This window comes from Danio aesculapii, chromosome 24 (assembly GCF_903798145.1).
Source record: "Danio aesculapii chromosome 24, fDanAes4.1, whole genome shotgun sequence".
Classification (NCBI taxonomy): domain Eukaryota; kingdom Metazoa; phylum Chordata; class Actinopteri; order Cypriniformes; family Danionidae; genus Danio; species Danio aesculapii.
Window position 1 is genome coordinate 30,891,997 of NC_079458.1, and position 15,000 is coordinate 30,906,996.

The following is a 15,000-nucleotide window of genomic DNA, read 5'->3' on the forward strand; positions in this document are numbered from 1 at the left end:
TCCCCCTGGGCTGTAGATACCCACACTAGTGAATGCTGCTCTCTCATTGGCTGTAGGTAATCGCTGATGTTATTTTCAATCAGAAAACATTTCTCATGGCATGATTTGAATCACAGACAGGTCCAGATATTTAGCAGTAAACCTTGAAACCGATTATCGCCCCATGCCTAGTTGACATGTAGCAAAACTCCGCATAATGGTCATTAGATGGCGCTTTGACGAATCAGAACAGGCACCCAATGATCAAGAAGAGCCAATCAGGAAGTTAATGTGGTTCATCTATGCTGAAATGCAGCCCCAGAGTTTTCAAACTACAGCAGCTTCTGCAGTGTCTTCCCTTTTGAGGCTTTGAAACTCTTGAGTAGTGTAAACGCAAGTCATAACAAAAGTGTACATGCACTACTGTAAACGTTGCCTTAGTTGAGGAAGGGAAGAAAAGGAAGAAAGTGTCTTTCCTTTTTTAAGCACACCCACTCAATGGAGATGTTATCTGTGGCCTCAGGCCTGCGCTTTCATTACAGTGTCCTCCTTGCCTGACAGCGTTTCTGTACAAACTTTATTCAGATCAGCTCCTGAACGCTAGCGTGGCTATTTATAATAATGTAAACATATTAGAGGGATTGTTATCAGCTCGGTTTTAAAGAGGTGTTCCTGAGTGTGATTTATGGGAGAGTTTCACAACTGGTGGCCTAAAAATGACTGGCTTTTGTTCCCAGACAACAAGGCAGAAAATACTTTATTATTGAGTAAATAATTCTAAAGTAACACTTTGTTTTAGTTTACTGCAATTTTAAATAATTTAGTTTTTTACTTTTTTAGTTTTTAATTAAAAAGCTATAACAGGGTGTCTGCGGGGTCTTAAAAAGTCTTAAATTTCTAAAAGTAAAATATAGTCCTTAAAAAAAAAAATCATTTTGAACAGGTCTCAATTTTCCAATCACGCCAACACTTATCCAATCACCAACAATACATCTCAATAAAACCCTTAACAAAAGCAAAATAAATGTATTAACTCATTTGTTAAAAGGGATGGTGCATATTGTATTTTAAGGCTTGGTTGTGTTTATAAGATGCAAAGCAATGTGTGTTCATGCTTCATTTGTAAAAAAGAAAACAGGTTATTTTTTATAAATCTTACTTTGATTATATACAGCTAGTCAGCTAACATGAATATGACAATTATATTTCCTAGTTCCTCCGAAAGGCCCACCCTCATGAGGCTCTGATTGGTCAGCTAACATAATGTGCTGTGATTAGTGGATCGGCTCCACTTCACCAGTAAAAACATTTCCCCTTGTTTACATCCTTGTTTATGTCCTTGCTACAACATACTGTTAACATTAGAAACTATGCATGTAATAGATTATTTTAAACAAATAAAAATACTTGCAGGTTGTGGCTCACAATCCGAATCCAGCACTATACTGGGAGAGATTCTGGAAGCTGTCCTTTGTCAAATGCTACCTATATATATATATATATATATATATATATATATATGTATATATATATATATATATATATATATATATATATATATATATATTTTTTTTTTTTTTTATAATTCTCTGGAATATAATTAAAATGAAATTGTAAGCAATTCTCTCTTTGTGTCGAGTCCTTTGGAAGCCCACAAATAGAAACAGAACATGCTCTGTGGAATTAGCAGCATTTGTTTGACATTTTAGCTTTCTCTGCTACATTACAGTATTGTAGCGCCTCTGGCCACGCCCCTTCACTGCTCAGGGCGTGTGCGTGTGGTGAATGCGCATAACCTTAAGCATTTATGATCTCACTAACCTGGATGTATTTTTTTGTAGTCCCCAAATCCGTTCGCTGTAGGCATTGCTAAGCTAACTCTGGAAAATTATAAATCTTTTCCATTGGTTTTTAGAAAAAATGCTTAGTGTTTAACCCTGTATAAGACTTAAAAAGATCCTAAAGTTTTAAATTTGACTTGGTGAAACCTGCAGAAACCCTGTATAATCTCAATAGTGTTTTGTTTGATTAAATTATTAAGTTATGTTTAATTTTATTTTAAATTAGGCCAAAATGTAATTAATTAAAACAAATTTAAACAAAGGAAAACAAAATGCAAACAACAGAAAAAGGAAAATGTGACAGTAGACAGATTCTTGTACTTTTAAATCAATAAAATAGTTTATTTATTTAATACCGTTTTAGTTTAATTTATCTTTTTTGTTGTAAATTGTTTTGGTTCGTGTTAATGCACTGACATCAAAACTACTTTTGATCCCTCATCATAAAGTCAAAAAGCTGCTTGCCGTTTCCTCAGTTGTATCAGATATTTGCTGCTAGTCTTAATCTTTTGCACTTTGGTCCTGTTAAAGCCTCTTCAGCCAATCGGATTGTGTCATTTAGTGAGGAAAGCTGATAGTGTTTCAGAGCCGCCTCTGTAATCACGGGCTACTGCGTCTAACGCTCGACCCCTGTCATTACAATGATTATCTATGGTTTCAGTCCGAAACACCTGAAAGTCCCCTGCAGCGTTTGAGAAGCTGCTATTAGACATTGATTGAATTATGTGTCGCACAACTGCGAGAGCTGGTTATATATAGTAAGGCTGTAAAGGTGCCACTGTTGTTTTGAAATGGAGAAAGACTGTGCACCTGACAGCTGGATGTGTTTGGATGTGTGTGAGTGTGTGTGTTTCTGTCATATGGTGTCATTTCTGCATTCAATACCAATTTTATTGATGCACAGTACAGTATTTTATGTCTTAGTACTTTGTAGTGGTGCCTTTGACCTAATAAAGTGTTGCGCTTCATGCTAATAGAGGCTAACAAGCTAATACAAGCCAAAACCCACTCACACCATAATCATATAGTTTAAATCACTTTAAATGGATAAGAATTGCACACCACACATATAATAATACAGATAATAGCATTACTATTGGGGTCACTTTTAAAACAGTTCATTTCACAAATGATGAAAGATACAAACAGTTCGAATCAGGATGATTTATGAAAATAAACCATGGTATTACTACATAAAACATTCTAATGTACTCTCTAATGTTGACACAGACTAGAAGCTAAAATGCTAATGCAGGCTAACAATTTTACAAGCCAGTAATACTCTACATACTTTCTATTATGCTGTTTGTTTCATGGTAATGTGTTTGACATATTCAATTGCTAAAAGTGGTCCTACAGCACTATTGTTGTTGTTATTAATATTATTATTATTATTATTATTATTTTCTGTTATAGTTCATTACAGTTCTTTTGACATCTTTAATGTTATTACAGGATAAAAAGCTAACACTAGCTAACAGGCATATTACACTATAAAGCTCTACATTGTTTCTTATTTCAGCATTGACTTTAATGCTAGTGTAGGCTAACAGGCTAATAAAGGAACCACAAGACTGCTATAATGATGCTCTGCATTGTTTTTCTGCTTCAGTGTTGTTGATTCTTTAACAGGGCTTTCTACGTCATTAATGCTAACGCAGGCTAATAAATCATTGACACCATGATTCAGGGATATTCTAACACTGTTTTTTATTATACTGTTGACTTCATAACAGTGCATTTGACTTATTTAATGCTAACACAGGCTAAAAGTCAGCAATATTGCTTGATTAAATCTATTATATCAGTTATATCCACTGCTCAAGAGGGCACAAAGTCTTATAGTCTGTGTCACGAAAGCTGTTTATCACCAAGATGGACCCCATGATTAACAGAATGACTTGTGTCAAGTTACAATTCAGAAGTCCTGCTAATGAATTGACGGTTTGCTGCATCTAAATGATTCTTTCTTTGCTTTTTTTCCCTAGTTAGCTCATGCCCAGTGTCTGTAGTGTCGATCTCGTCCCCCAGAGCCGTTTGATTGGCCTCTCTGTCATTAGGTTTAAGTAGGGCACTGCAATCCAGCAGGGATTCAATACCAGCACTCCATTCACTCCGGCTTTGACTCCCCCAGCCGGCCTACAGTGAGGCTGCAAATTACGTAAGCCGATGTGTGTGTGCGTCAGTTTGGCCCGAACACAGCCCAATGTGTTGGCCTCGTGTGCTGGCCTGAGCATCTCTCCGCCTGCTTCCCAAACACTGCAGATGAAGCCCTGAGAGAGAGCGGAGAGAACGGGATGGATGGTGTTTTCGTTAACCTTCACTGCCTGGTGGTTTAAATTAGCACCGAATTTACAACAGGTCTCAACAATTTAAAGTGCCTTTTTAATTATGTATTGGTTTATACTTTTCAATTAGCCATTTTGTGTGTGAGCGAGCGTGCATGTGTGTATGTGTGTCTGTCCAACTCTTGTGTTTGGCTTTGGAAATGGAAATCTAGCAAATGACCCAGTGACTCTTTTGAGTAGATAATGCTGAAATTGCACTGGACCATTATCATAATTCCACCTTTTAAAATAGGTCTGCCATTTTCATTTGTGACAATTAGCCCACGTAATGCTATTTATATCATGCTTTATTGGAACGTTGAATGCAACAAATTTAACCCAGAGGCTCCAAACGTTTAAAAACGTTTTTCATTATATTAAGAAGTCTATTTATATATAAGAATTTAAGTACAGCAACTATTATATGCTGAATTTGCATTCTTTTGCCTGTAATTTTCTTTTTTTTTTAGGTATGATAACCTTGGATAAAAATATCATGGTTACACGGTACTGTGATTACTGCTCTAAAATATTATAAATTTTAAAATTATAAATTTTAAATATCTGGGTAAAAGACAAAAACTTTTTTGAACAATATAGTTTATTTTGAAAAACATTTAAAATATTTTAGAACAATAAACTTGTCAGGCTAAATAAATCTATTTATTTATTTACTATTTATTTATTTACTATTTAAAAGTATTTACAGTCTAAAATTTTTTTAAATAAAATAAAAATCGTACATATACCGTAGGAACGGTATAGCAAAAAAAAAAACTTCATTTCTTCCTTTCTTTCTTTTTTTTTCCTTTTTATTATTCTTTTTTTTTTTTTTGGATTTGCAAATTTCTTTTTTTTGGTGCATAATAACCTACACTTTTTTTCTATGTATAAAGTTATATTATATTCAGTGTATTATTTTATATGCTACATTGTAATACAATACAACTTGTAACAAATATTTTAACTGTCATTATATAATTATAATAAATATAATACATAGTTATTTGCATCAACAATAATAATAATGAATCACTGAATCAGCATATAGCGAGTTGTATTACTAATTTTACTGAAATAAAATCAATTAAGTGTAGCCTTTGTAAGCATAAATATTATATCCATAATATACACTACCTGACAAAAGTGTTGTCGTTGATCCCAGTTCTAAGAGCAACAAATAATAACTTGACTTCTAGTTGATCGTTTGGAAAAGTGGCAGAAGGTAGATTTTTCTGGTTAATCATCTGTTAGACTGTATCCCAATCATCACAAATACTGCAAACCACCTATTGGAACCCGGATGGACCCAACATTCTTACAGAAATCAGTGAAGTTTGGTCAAGTAAAAATCATGGTTTGGGGTTACATTCAGTATCGGGCATGTGAGAGATCTGCAGAGTGGATGGCAACATCAACAACCTGAGGTATCAAGACATTTGTGCTGCCCATTACATTACAAACCACAGGAGAGGGCAAATTCTTCAACAGGATAGCGCTCCTTCTCATAATTCAACCTCCATGTGAAAGTTCCTGAAAGCAAAGTAGGTCAAGGTGCTCCAGGATTGGCCAGCCCAGTCACCAGACATGAACATGATTGAGCATGTCTAAGGTAAGATGGAGGAGGCACTGAAGATTATTCCAAAGAATCTTGATGAATTTTGGGAGTCCTGCAAGAATGCTTTCTTTGCCATTCCAGATGACTTTACTAATAAGTTATTTGAGTCATTGCAGAGATGTATGGATGCAGTCCTCCAAGCTCATGGGAGTCATACACAATATTAATTCTTTTATCCACGGCACCATGACTTTTGTCTAAGCAAAGTCAGACCTTACTGTCCTAATTAAATAAGATTAATAATTAAAAATCTAGAGGCCTTTGCCTTTCATATTAGCCACTTCTGATACCAAACAATCAACTAGAAGTCAAGTTAATATTTGTTGTTACTAAAACTCGGATATGTGACAAGACTTTATGTCAGGTAGTGTAGAAAGCTGTAACAGAAAGTAAAGTTTCATATCATATGCACATTTTTGGGGTCTCCAATGGACACATGCACCTTTTAATGATGCACACTATTGTTAAAAAACCTCATTCAATAATTGACATGGGTTCGTTTTTCCCTAGTGATGGGACACGTTCTCTCTCTTTTCATCATATCGAGAACAGTACAAAATGATGAAATGCACCAGTTTTGTCTCTCGAGGGAGTTCCCAGTTTTGGTGTCAAACGTGGTTTGCACAAATGTGAATAGAAATGAAAGTACATATTGGAAAGATAAACGGCTGAGCTTGTGTCCGTATTTGTCAGGGCTTGTTAAATGGAAATTTGCATGCTCAACAATGTTTTTGTGCCGTACAGTAAACGGCACGTTGTGTTCTCTCACTCTCTGACCCCTTACTCTCTCTTTTATTTCTCACCACTTTCCATCTCACTTACTTTCCTGTTACTTCCACTTTTCTTTCATTGCTCTGCCCTCTCTTTTCTCTTGCTGGGTCTCGGGGGACGACCGTTGTCGCACAATATAATTGAATCCCTTTTTTTGTTCCATTTTCTCTCATTTTCATTTTCGCAGGCCTCCTTTACGCCTCCCAGCATCAACCCACATCTTCAGCAAATGACCTCTGAGCACAACCCCTAAGCCTTCTCGCCTTTAATTATCTCTAATTAGTAATTAAATCCTTCAGTCCCTTTGTAAAGAGCTTTGTAGGGATGTATTAATTGCAAAGGAATTTATTTGAGAGATTTCTGAAATGCAAAGTGAATGTTTTTAATGCACTCACACAGCTGATCCGAAGAGGGGAAAAGTCTCCGCAATCTCCCAGAAATCCCTTAAAGAGTCGTTTTAACCACAAGTACCTAAATGACTGATTGATTCCACATGGATCTCTCTCAGAAGAGCGCTTTGGCTTGTTCGCAAATCATCAGGTGCTCAAATTTATGATTTTATGATGCTTAGCTGTGAGTGTTTGAACTGTTAAACAGATCTGTATCTGCTGGCTGTCCCGTAACGCGTATTTGGAGTAGTGTGTTTTTTATTTAACCAGTTCAGGAGACGATTTAATCTAATAAACTTGTTTTGTGATCCACATCTTTAAGTATTGCAGTTTTGAGCTTAAGATAATTCTAGAGCCTTTTATTTTTTCGTTTACTTTTTTCTGGTTCATTTCTAGACTGCACCAAGATGTTTTCTAAAGTTTAAAGTAAAAGTATGTATTTATGTAAATGTTGTGAAGTAAAATCGGCAACTAGTATGCTACTGCTTGGTTTTGATGTGCTAATTTTTGCAAAAAATAAAAGAAATCATTAAAGATTACAGTAAAAAATTCATAACCCAAATATACAGTATAGTTTGTTAATGAGCATTAATGATTTATTTGTGAAGTAGATTCTACTGCACAATAGCAATAGGCATATATTTGTCTGTTTATGGTTAAATGATTACATACAATAATGAATATAGTATGAATTGCAGGTTTATATTTTCCGATTAGGACAGTTTGTCTAGCAATTCTCACTTTTTTTTCTTTCAATTACCGTACAAGTATACGCTCACAGGCCAATTTATTAGGTACATACACCTTACAAGTACTGGGTTGGACCCTCTTTTTCCTTAAAAACTGAAGAACCTAATCCTTTGTGGCATAGATTCAACAAGGTACTGGAAATGTTCCTCGGAGATTTTGCCAAGATAGAATCAGGCAGTTGTGGAAGCCATTTGAGTACAGTAAACTCATTGTCATGTTCAAGAAACCAGTCTGAGTTGATTCGTGCTTTATGACATGGTGCGTTATCCTGCTGGAAGTAGCCATCAGAAGATGGCCACACTGTGGTTATCATTGACACGATGCTCGATGGGTAGTAATGGGTCCAAAGTGTGCCAAGAAAATATCCCCCACACCATAACACCATCACAACCAGCCTGAACTATCAATACAAGGCAGGATGGATGCATTCTTTCATGTTGTTGATGCTAAGTTCTAACCTTCCATCCGAATGTTGCAGCAGAAATCGAGACTCATCAGACCAGGCAACATTTTTCCAATCTTCTTTTGTCCTATATTTGAGCCTGTGTTAATTGTAGCCTTAGTTGTCTGTTCTTAGCTGACAGGAGTGGCACCCGGTGTGGTCTTCTGCTGCTGTAGCCCATCTGTCTCAAGGTTCGGCGTGTTGTGCATTTAGAGATGCTCTTCTGCATACCTCAGTTGTAACAAGTGGTTATTTGAGCTACCGTTGCCTTTCTATCAGCTCAAACCAGTCTGGCCGTTCTCCTCTGACCTCTGGCATCAACAAGACATTTTCACCCCCAGAACTTCCACTCACTGAATATTTTCTCTTTTTCTGACCATTCTCTGTAAACCCTAAAGATGGTTTTGCGTGAAAATCCCAGTAGATTAGCAGTTTCTGAAATACACAGACCAGCTCGTCTGGCACCAACAACCCAGCCCCGCTCGAAGTCACTTGAATCTCCTTTCTTCCCCATTCTGACGCTCGGTTTGAACTGCAGCATATTGTCTTGACTATGTCTACATGCCTAAATGCATTGAGTTGCTGCCATGTTATTGGCTGATTTGAACAAATGCAAATTTTATGCAGTTCTGAGAAATAGAGATGTTTCGAGACTAGTTTTCTATTTCAGGTCAGCATCGAGTGCTAATTCAATATTTGTGTGTATATTAGTATACTGCTACTAGCCTTGTATGAAATAATCTAATTATTTTATGGTGTGCTTCAAAACAATAAACTCAATATTTTTTAGTTATAGCTTTATCGCTCCATTTGAAAACTTTTCTCCTCATTTCAGTGACCCTTCTAACTTTGTTGATTCTTGAATAGCTCATCCTTCCATGTACTAGACATAGTGAAACTATCATGTTAGGCAATGTGACATGTTTTCAAATGCTTTATTTAGTTCCTCATGTAAAGGCTGTTTTACTTGCTGTTTTACTGACTGGTTGGTAGAATCTAAAATATATCCCAGTTCCAAACAGCGGGCATACTGCTAGTGCATTTTCGTTTCTTTTTTGCTTCTCTAAACAATAGTGAATTCGTAACTTTTTGATTTAATGGCTAATTCGTATGAATTTGTACGATCTAATTTGCACAATTTAGTATGATTTGCTCATCACCCAATGAGAGTTGGGTTTAGGGGCGGGGTTGGGTGCCACATCTCCTTTTTAAAATCGTACGACTGAACTTTAACTCTGAAAACTCTTGAAAACTGTACGAATTAGCTACCAAACTGACAAAACGTAAATAGCTGTTTCCTCGTGAAATCATGCTGGCAAATCACATTTTTATTTTCAATATGAATGGCTAAGGGTTTTTGTGCCTCCGTTGGTTAAGTAATTGAAAATGGTAATTGTGACTTTCTCGCAATTTGAACTTTTTTAGTTACAACTTTGAGTTTATGGGCCCTATTATACACATGGCGCAATAAGGCAAAAGGTGTGCATGGTGCGATTTGTTGCTATTTTCAGACCAGCACAACAGTAATCTTCACGTTGTGCGTCACATTGTTGAACTAGCAAATCAATTTGCACAACTTTGTGGACTCATGGGTGTGCTGGTCTAAAAAGGAGGTGTGTTAAGGCGCATTGTTAGCGCGTTGCTATTTTGAGTGACTTAAATAGACCATTAGCGCTATTAACCAAGCTTGTCTAAAGTCCAGAGTAGAATGCGTTAGTTATGTGCCTATGTGGGTCCAATAGCTTACACATTGCTTAATACACACAGGATGGATAGCAACACACAGTTTATTCATGAAAGTTTGCATTTGTATAATGTTATTATTATTGTTAGTAGTAGAAGTATTTATTGTATGCATATTTATATTTGTTTTAATGTCATGTCCACATGTCGGTTTTGGAAATGTATGCATCACCAAATGGGGCTTAAGAATAGGACGTGTGTTTGGAAATAACTCAGTTTTTTGACCACACTTTGTTCATTTATTCGTTTGCTGGAAATTAGAACTGAATTTAGAAATAGTTTTGAAACAAATATTTGCGCTTAACAAATGAAATATGTAGGCTAATGGATGTCTTCAGTGGAGTGCGTACAACTGTGTTTCCTTATCCACGAAAGTAAATGAGTAAAGTAAAGAGAAAGTAAAGAGGCCGAATGGAGGAGGCTCATTCTTTATCCTTGTGCAGATGGTCTGTTTAACTGTTTTCTTTCTAGTGAAGCGTTCAGTTTGTTATGCTGAAACACACCCATAATTCATTAAAAGAATAACACAACCCTTTTAGACCATGCACTGGGGCTTAAACTGTATTTTTCCGTCCTTAAAATAGCAAAAGTGGATTCAGACAACGTATCCCCCCCCCCACGTATGCTTTTGCACCATACACTTCAGACTTTGCACCTAGATCGTTAAAATAGAGCCCTATATCTCATGTTTGCGGGTCTGTTCCCGATTCCAATACTAGTAGTCAGTGTAGAGCAGTGTAGAATAAATTACTCTGGGTTTTCAGCAATAAGCAAAACAAGTGGACATAAATATGTCGCATTTAGGAAAATAAGATTATAAGATATAAACTGGAAGGAAAAAAAGGTCCAATTTTGAAGTTAAAGTCATTATTACGTTTAACCTGTGGAAGCAGAAACGGGCTTTTATAGGTTAGCAATTCAAATTGAAAATCTACATTTGATTAGATGTAGTAATGGATTTAAAGCACATTTTATAAATGCAAGCACTCTCAATTTTGACTTGCAATTGAATCTTCTGCATCACAAAGAACTCTTTGTCATCGTCTGAATGTTTTGCTTTGATATGGTCTCCAACAGGTGATATGCATTGAGGATGAGTGCTGTCGGGGAAAACTCTTCGGACCCTGCCAGGTCAGAGGCTCAGAAGCGCAAGGAAGGCCCATCAGACCTCCTGGGTCCAAGGTACATCATCCAGACGCGCAGACAAACGAACAGCAGCTCATAGCAAACTCTGAAACCGCATTCTTTGCAGGATACACATTTCGAGTTTGCACGTATAGCCAAATGAATTTCTCAGTGTCTACAGTACAAACCGCTGAACTGCAATAATCTCGAGCAGGCCTCCCACCGGTGGAGCTCAGCCTAGATAATACACGTTTCTATATAAAGCCCTTTTCCACTGAGTCAGGAAACATCAGTCTGTATAATTCATTCATTGGAAGGAACTATGCATGCCCTCTTTATTGACAAATCTTTCTGTGCAAACTTGCTGAAGATGCACAGTGGAAAATTGAAAATGCAACCTGTTCAAGGTTTGCACAGAAGGCACTCAAGGAACGTTTGTCTCTTTGTGTGTTACGACACAATGCACAAAAGAGGATTTTGCTGTCTCAGGTTGTTTAGCCTTTCAGCCATAAATTAGCATTGATTAGGAATATGCTAAATTGCATATTTACTAAATTAACTAGTTTTTACATTATAGGTTATGCATATTTAAACTTAAAATGCCACCTAAATCAAAATGTATCATCTCTCACAATCAGTTTTGGGGAAAGTTACTTTAAAAAGTAATGCATTACAAAACTGAGTTACTCCCCAGAAAAGTAACTAGTTGCATTACTTGGTGGTACCTTTTATGGTAAGTAATGAGTTATGTTACTTTTGAGTTACTTCAGCGCTATTTTTGTGAGCTATCTGAGGCTTGATCTTATTCAGAACTTTCAGAGTTTTTTTTTTAATAGAGAAGCTCTGCAAATAACAACACGTTGTATAACCTTCATTTACCTTTTACAAAAAAAACACTTCAAAAGAATTATGTAGGATAATGTTGGCTATAGCTATATAAGCTGTAAATACAGCTGTAACTCAAATATTGTTACTTAATTTTTAAAAGTAATGCTTTACTTTACTTGTTACTTAGAAAAGTAATATTATTACATAACTCACCTTACTTGTAATGCGTTACCACAACATCGGTCACAATGTTTGTACATATTTAAAGAATATTGACAGATTGTTCATTAAAAAATGTGTAACACTTTCATAAACCTAACGTTAAAACAGGCTTTTTAAAGCATTATGTAAACTTTTTTGTATGTTGTATTTTAGCTTTTTAGTAAGTGTCATTTGTGTTTCTCCCCACAGTCCCAAACGAAGTACAGAAAAACGTAACCGGGAACATGAAAATAAGTACATCGAGGAGCTCGCCGAGCTTATTTTCGCAAACTTCAATGACATTGACAACTTCAACGTCAAGCCTGACAAATGTGCAATCCTAAAGGAAACCGTGAAACAGATTCGTCAAATTAAAGAGCAAGGTAAGAAAACCAATACACTCGTTTTTTGTTTTTTTTAACTGATAACATAATTACATGTCTTTGTACAGGCTGTCCGCAGGGTCTTAAAAAGTATCATAAGTTGATAAATCAATGTAGAGAAATTTAGGGCCCTTAAAAAGTATTAAAAAGTCTTAAATGCTATTTTGCAAGGTGTTAAATTTTATACAATTTTTGATTATACATTGTATGGTTGTATGCTAAAGTTTGCCTGAATTAAATCTGCGAATATTAGGATGCTGTGTAGTTTATGAAATCAATAAAATTCAGTTACTGCAGTAACCAAGGCAAAGTTATTACTTCTGCAGCTCTACCAACCTGCTGGATTAGCTAGATTTAATAGATTTTTATTCAGTATATGAATAACGTTTTAGTTTTGGATTAGTTTCTTACATTAAGATCTAATAAATATACTGTAGGTTAAAATCTCACCAGTGTTTCCGGTTGAAACCTAAAGTGGTTATAAGAGTCTTAAAAAAGGTCTTAAAAGGTATTAAATATTACTCTCTGATTCCTGTATATACCCTGTTATAATAATGCTGTGTTTATAGCAGTGTGTGTTTTTATTTTAAAGTGTTTAAGTTTCGTTACTTTATGCTTGGTGTCCAGACTATTTCAGCATATAACAAAGAATTTTGAAAAATGGGTGTTTCGATTCAGTGTGGGCAATCCGACTGCTTTTTTGGGCTAGTACATATGATACTCTGATTTATCAATCCATACATTTTCATCTGTAAATAATAGTCATGAAAATGTCTTGATTTTTTCATGTGAGTGGTGAATCAGCCCTTTGTATGCCAGTTTTTGCTAAACTTCTTCGACAACATTAGAGCACAATAATTCTGACTAAAATGTACATTTAGCTAAAATATTTGTTTGTGAGAGAAATAATTGTAAAATTTTAATTAAATTTATGCGCAAAACATGAATATTGCATTAAAGACGTGCGAAAAAAGCAGCTTTTCCTTCCAATGAGTCAAAGAGAACAAAATTGTCATTTCCTAATTAACTGGCACCAAATATCTACAGTAAAATGAAATTTGCTGCAGTAGAAGAAGCTGTGTGAATCTTTTCTTCATTTAATCAATGACTTGCACCTCCAAAGACAAATGTCGACATGCAATGAAAGTGTGGTGGCGTTTGAATGCATGAGATGCAGAGCACAGCCGCTCTCAATTCTGGAGGTAATTGATAATATAAATAACACTAATGCTGAAATGTTTAAGGCGTTTCAGATGTTTTACAATGCAGTCAGCTTGCTGGTTTGTCCATTATCTTATAAGAAAATCACGTGACAATTTTTAATGCGCATACTGGAATTAGTTTGTTAAAAGTGTTTCCATCATAGTTTATGCGCATCTTTTATTATTGAATAAAAAGTTAATCCTTCTCAGTTATGCACATACAGTTTTTATGCGCATTTTCAAAATTTATGCGCATCTTTTATTACGTTTTTTTCTATGCTTTTATTCAACTCATCTAGTGAAACTATATTCATATCACTATATATATATATATATATATATAGTGATATGAATATAGTTTCACTAGATGAGTTGAATAAATGTTTGTAAGGAATCTTTAATTTTAGATGGTAAAATTAGGCTTGGTATTTTAGAGGTGTATAAAATATAATAAAATCTACAAGCATTGATGAATTCAATAAAGAAAAATATGCTAATTAAATGAACAGCATTTTATTGTTTTCTGAAGAGTCGAAATGTATTTGTGTATAAAGTAATTGAATTATCAAATGTAAAAAAAACCGGCAAAGTCTTCGTTTTATAAACAATTCAATAAAATAAATCGTTATTCATTTTTCAAAGTTGAATGCTTTTAAAACCCTCAGACATTCATAGACATAAAAAAACACTTGCAAAATGATAAAGTATAATGCAGACTTAACATTGCGTATACTCACGACGTGACTATTGCGAATGATCAAATTGCGATATTTATGCTGAAATGACAGTGTTGGGGAGGTTACTTTGCAAATGTAATAGATTAGAGATTACAAATTACTCTATTTAAAATGTGATAAGTAGTGTACCTTTTCAATTACTTTATAAAAGTAAGGTAACTGATTACATCTGATTACTTTTTGATTATTTTTAAGTTTCTAATGGATATTTTTAACTAAATCATTTTCAAGCATTTATACCAAGCACGTGTGACCTTACAGTAGCACTCTGTTTACTGTTACTGTTTACTTAAAATCTTTCATCACTTGAATTAAGATTATAGTAATTTAATTTTAAAGTACAGCCACCACAAAACCAGACCTTATAACAAAAAATTGTTTAATGTTGTTACAAAATCAAAATTTTACATATTGTGTATATGTTTACAACTCCTTATTAATAAATTACAGTACATAATGTAGTATCATTATAGTAACTATCATGAACTAATAGTAATTGCCATAGTACACTTTAGCCTTTACTACAGTAAACTATACATATATTTAGACCTCCTCTCCCTCAGTCATCTCATCTCAGCTCATGCTCTCAGCTCATGGCGACGTCACTGATCAGTGCGAGAGGGGGCAGTAACGCACCAAAAAGTTTGATGTCGACCACCGAAAA

At 35.1% G+C, this 15,000-nt stretch overlaps 1 protein-coding gene across 4 annotated transcripts in view; it reads left to right on the forward strand.

Moving 5' to 3' along the window:
- Positions 1-15,000, forward strand: part of ncoa2 (nuclear receptor coactivator 2) — a 218,537-nt gene that overhangs the window by 86,445 nt on the left and 117,092 nt on the right. For all 4 annotated transcript variants that reach the window (XM_056451064.1, XM_056451063.1, XM_056451065.1 and 1 more), the window contains exons 3-4: positions 10,938-11,042; positions 12,225-12,397. In XM_056451064.1, the coding sequence (XP_056307039.1) occupies positions 10,954-11,042; positions 12,225-12,397 (262 nt within the window). In that variant the 5' untranslated portion in view covers positions 10,938-10,953. The remainder of the gene's footprint in view (positions 1-10,937; positions 11,043-12,224; positions 12,398-15,000) is intronic.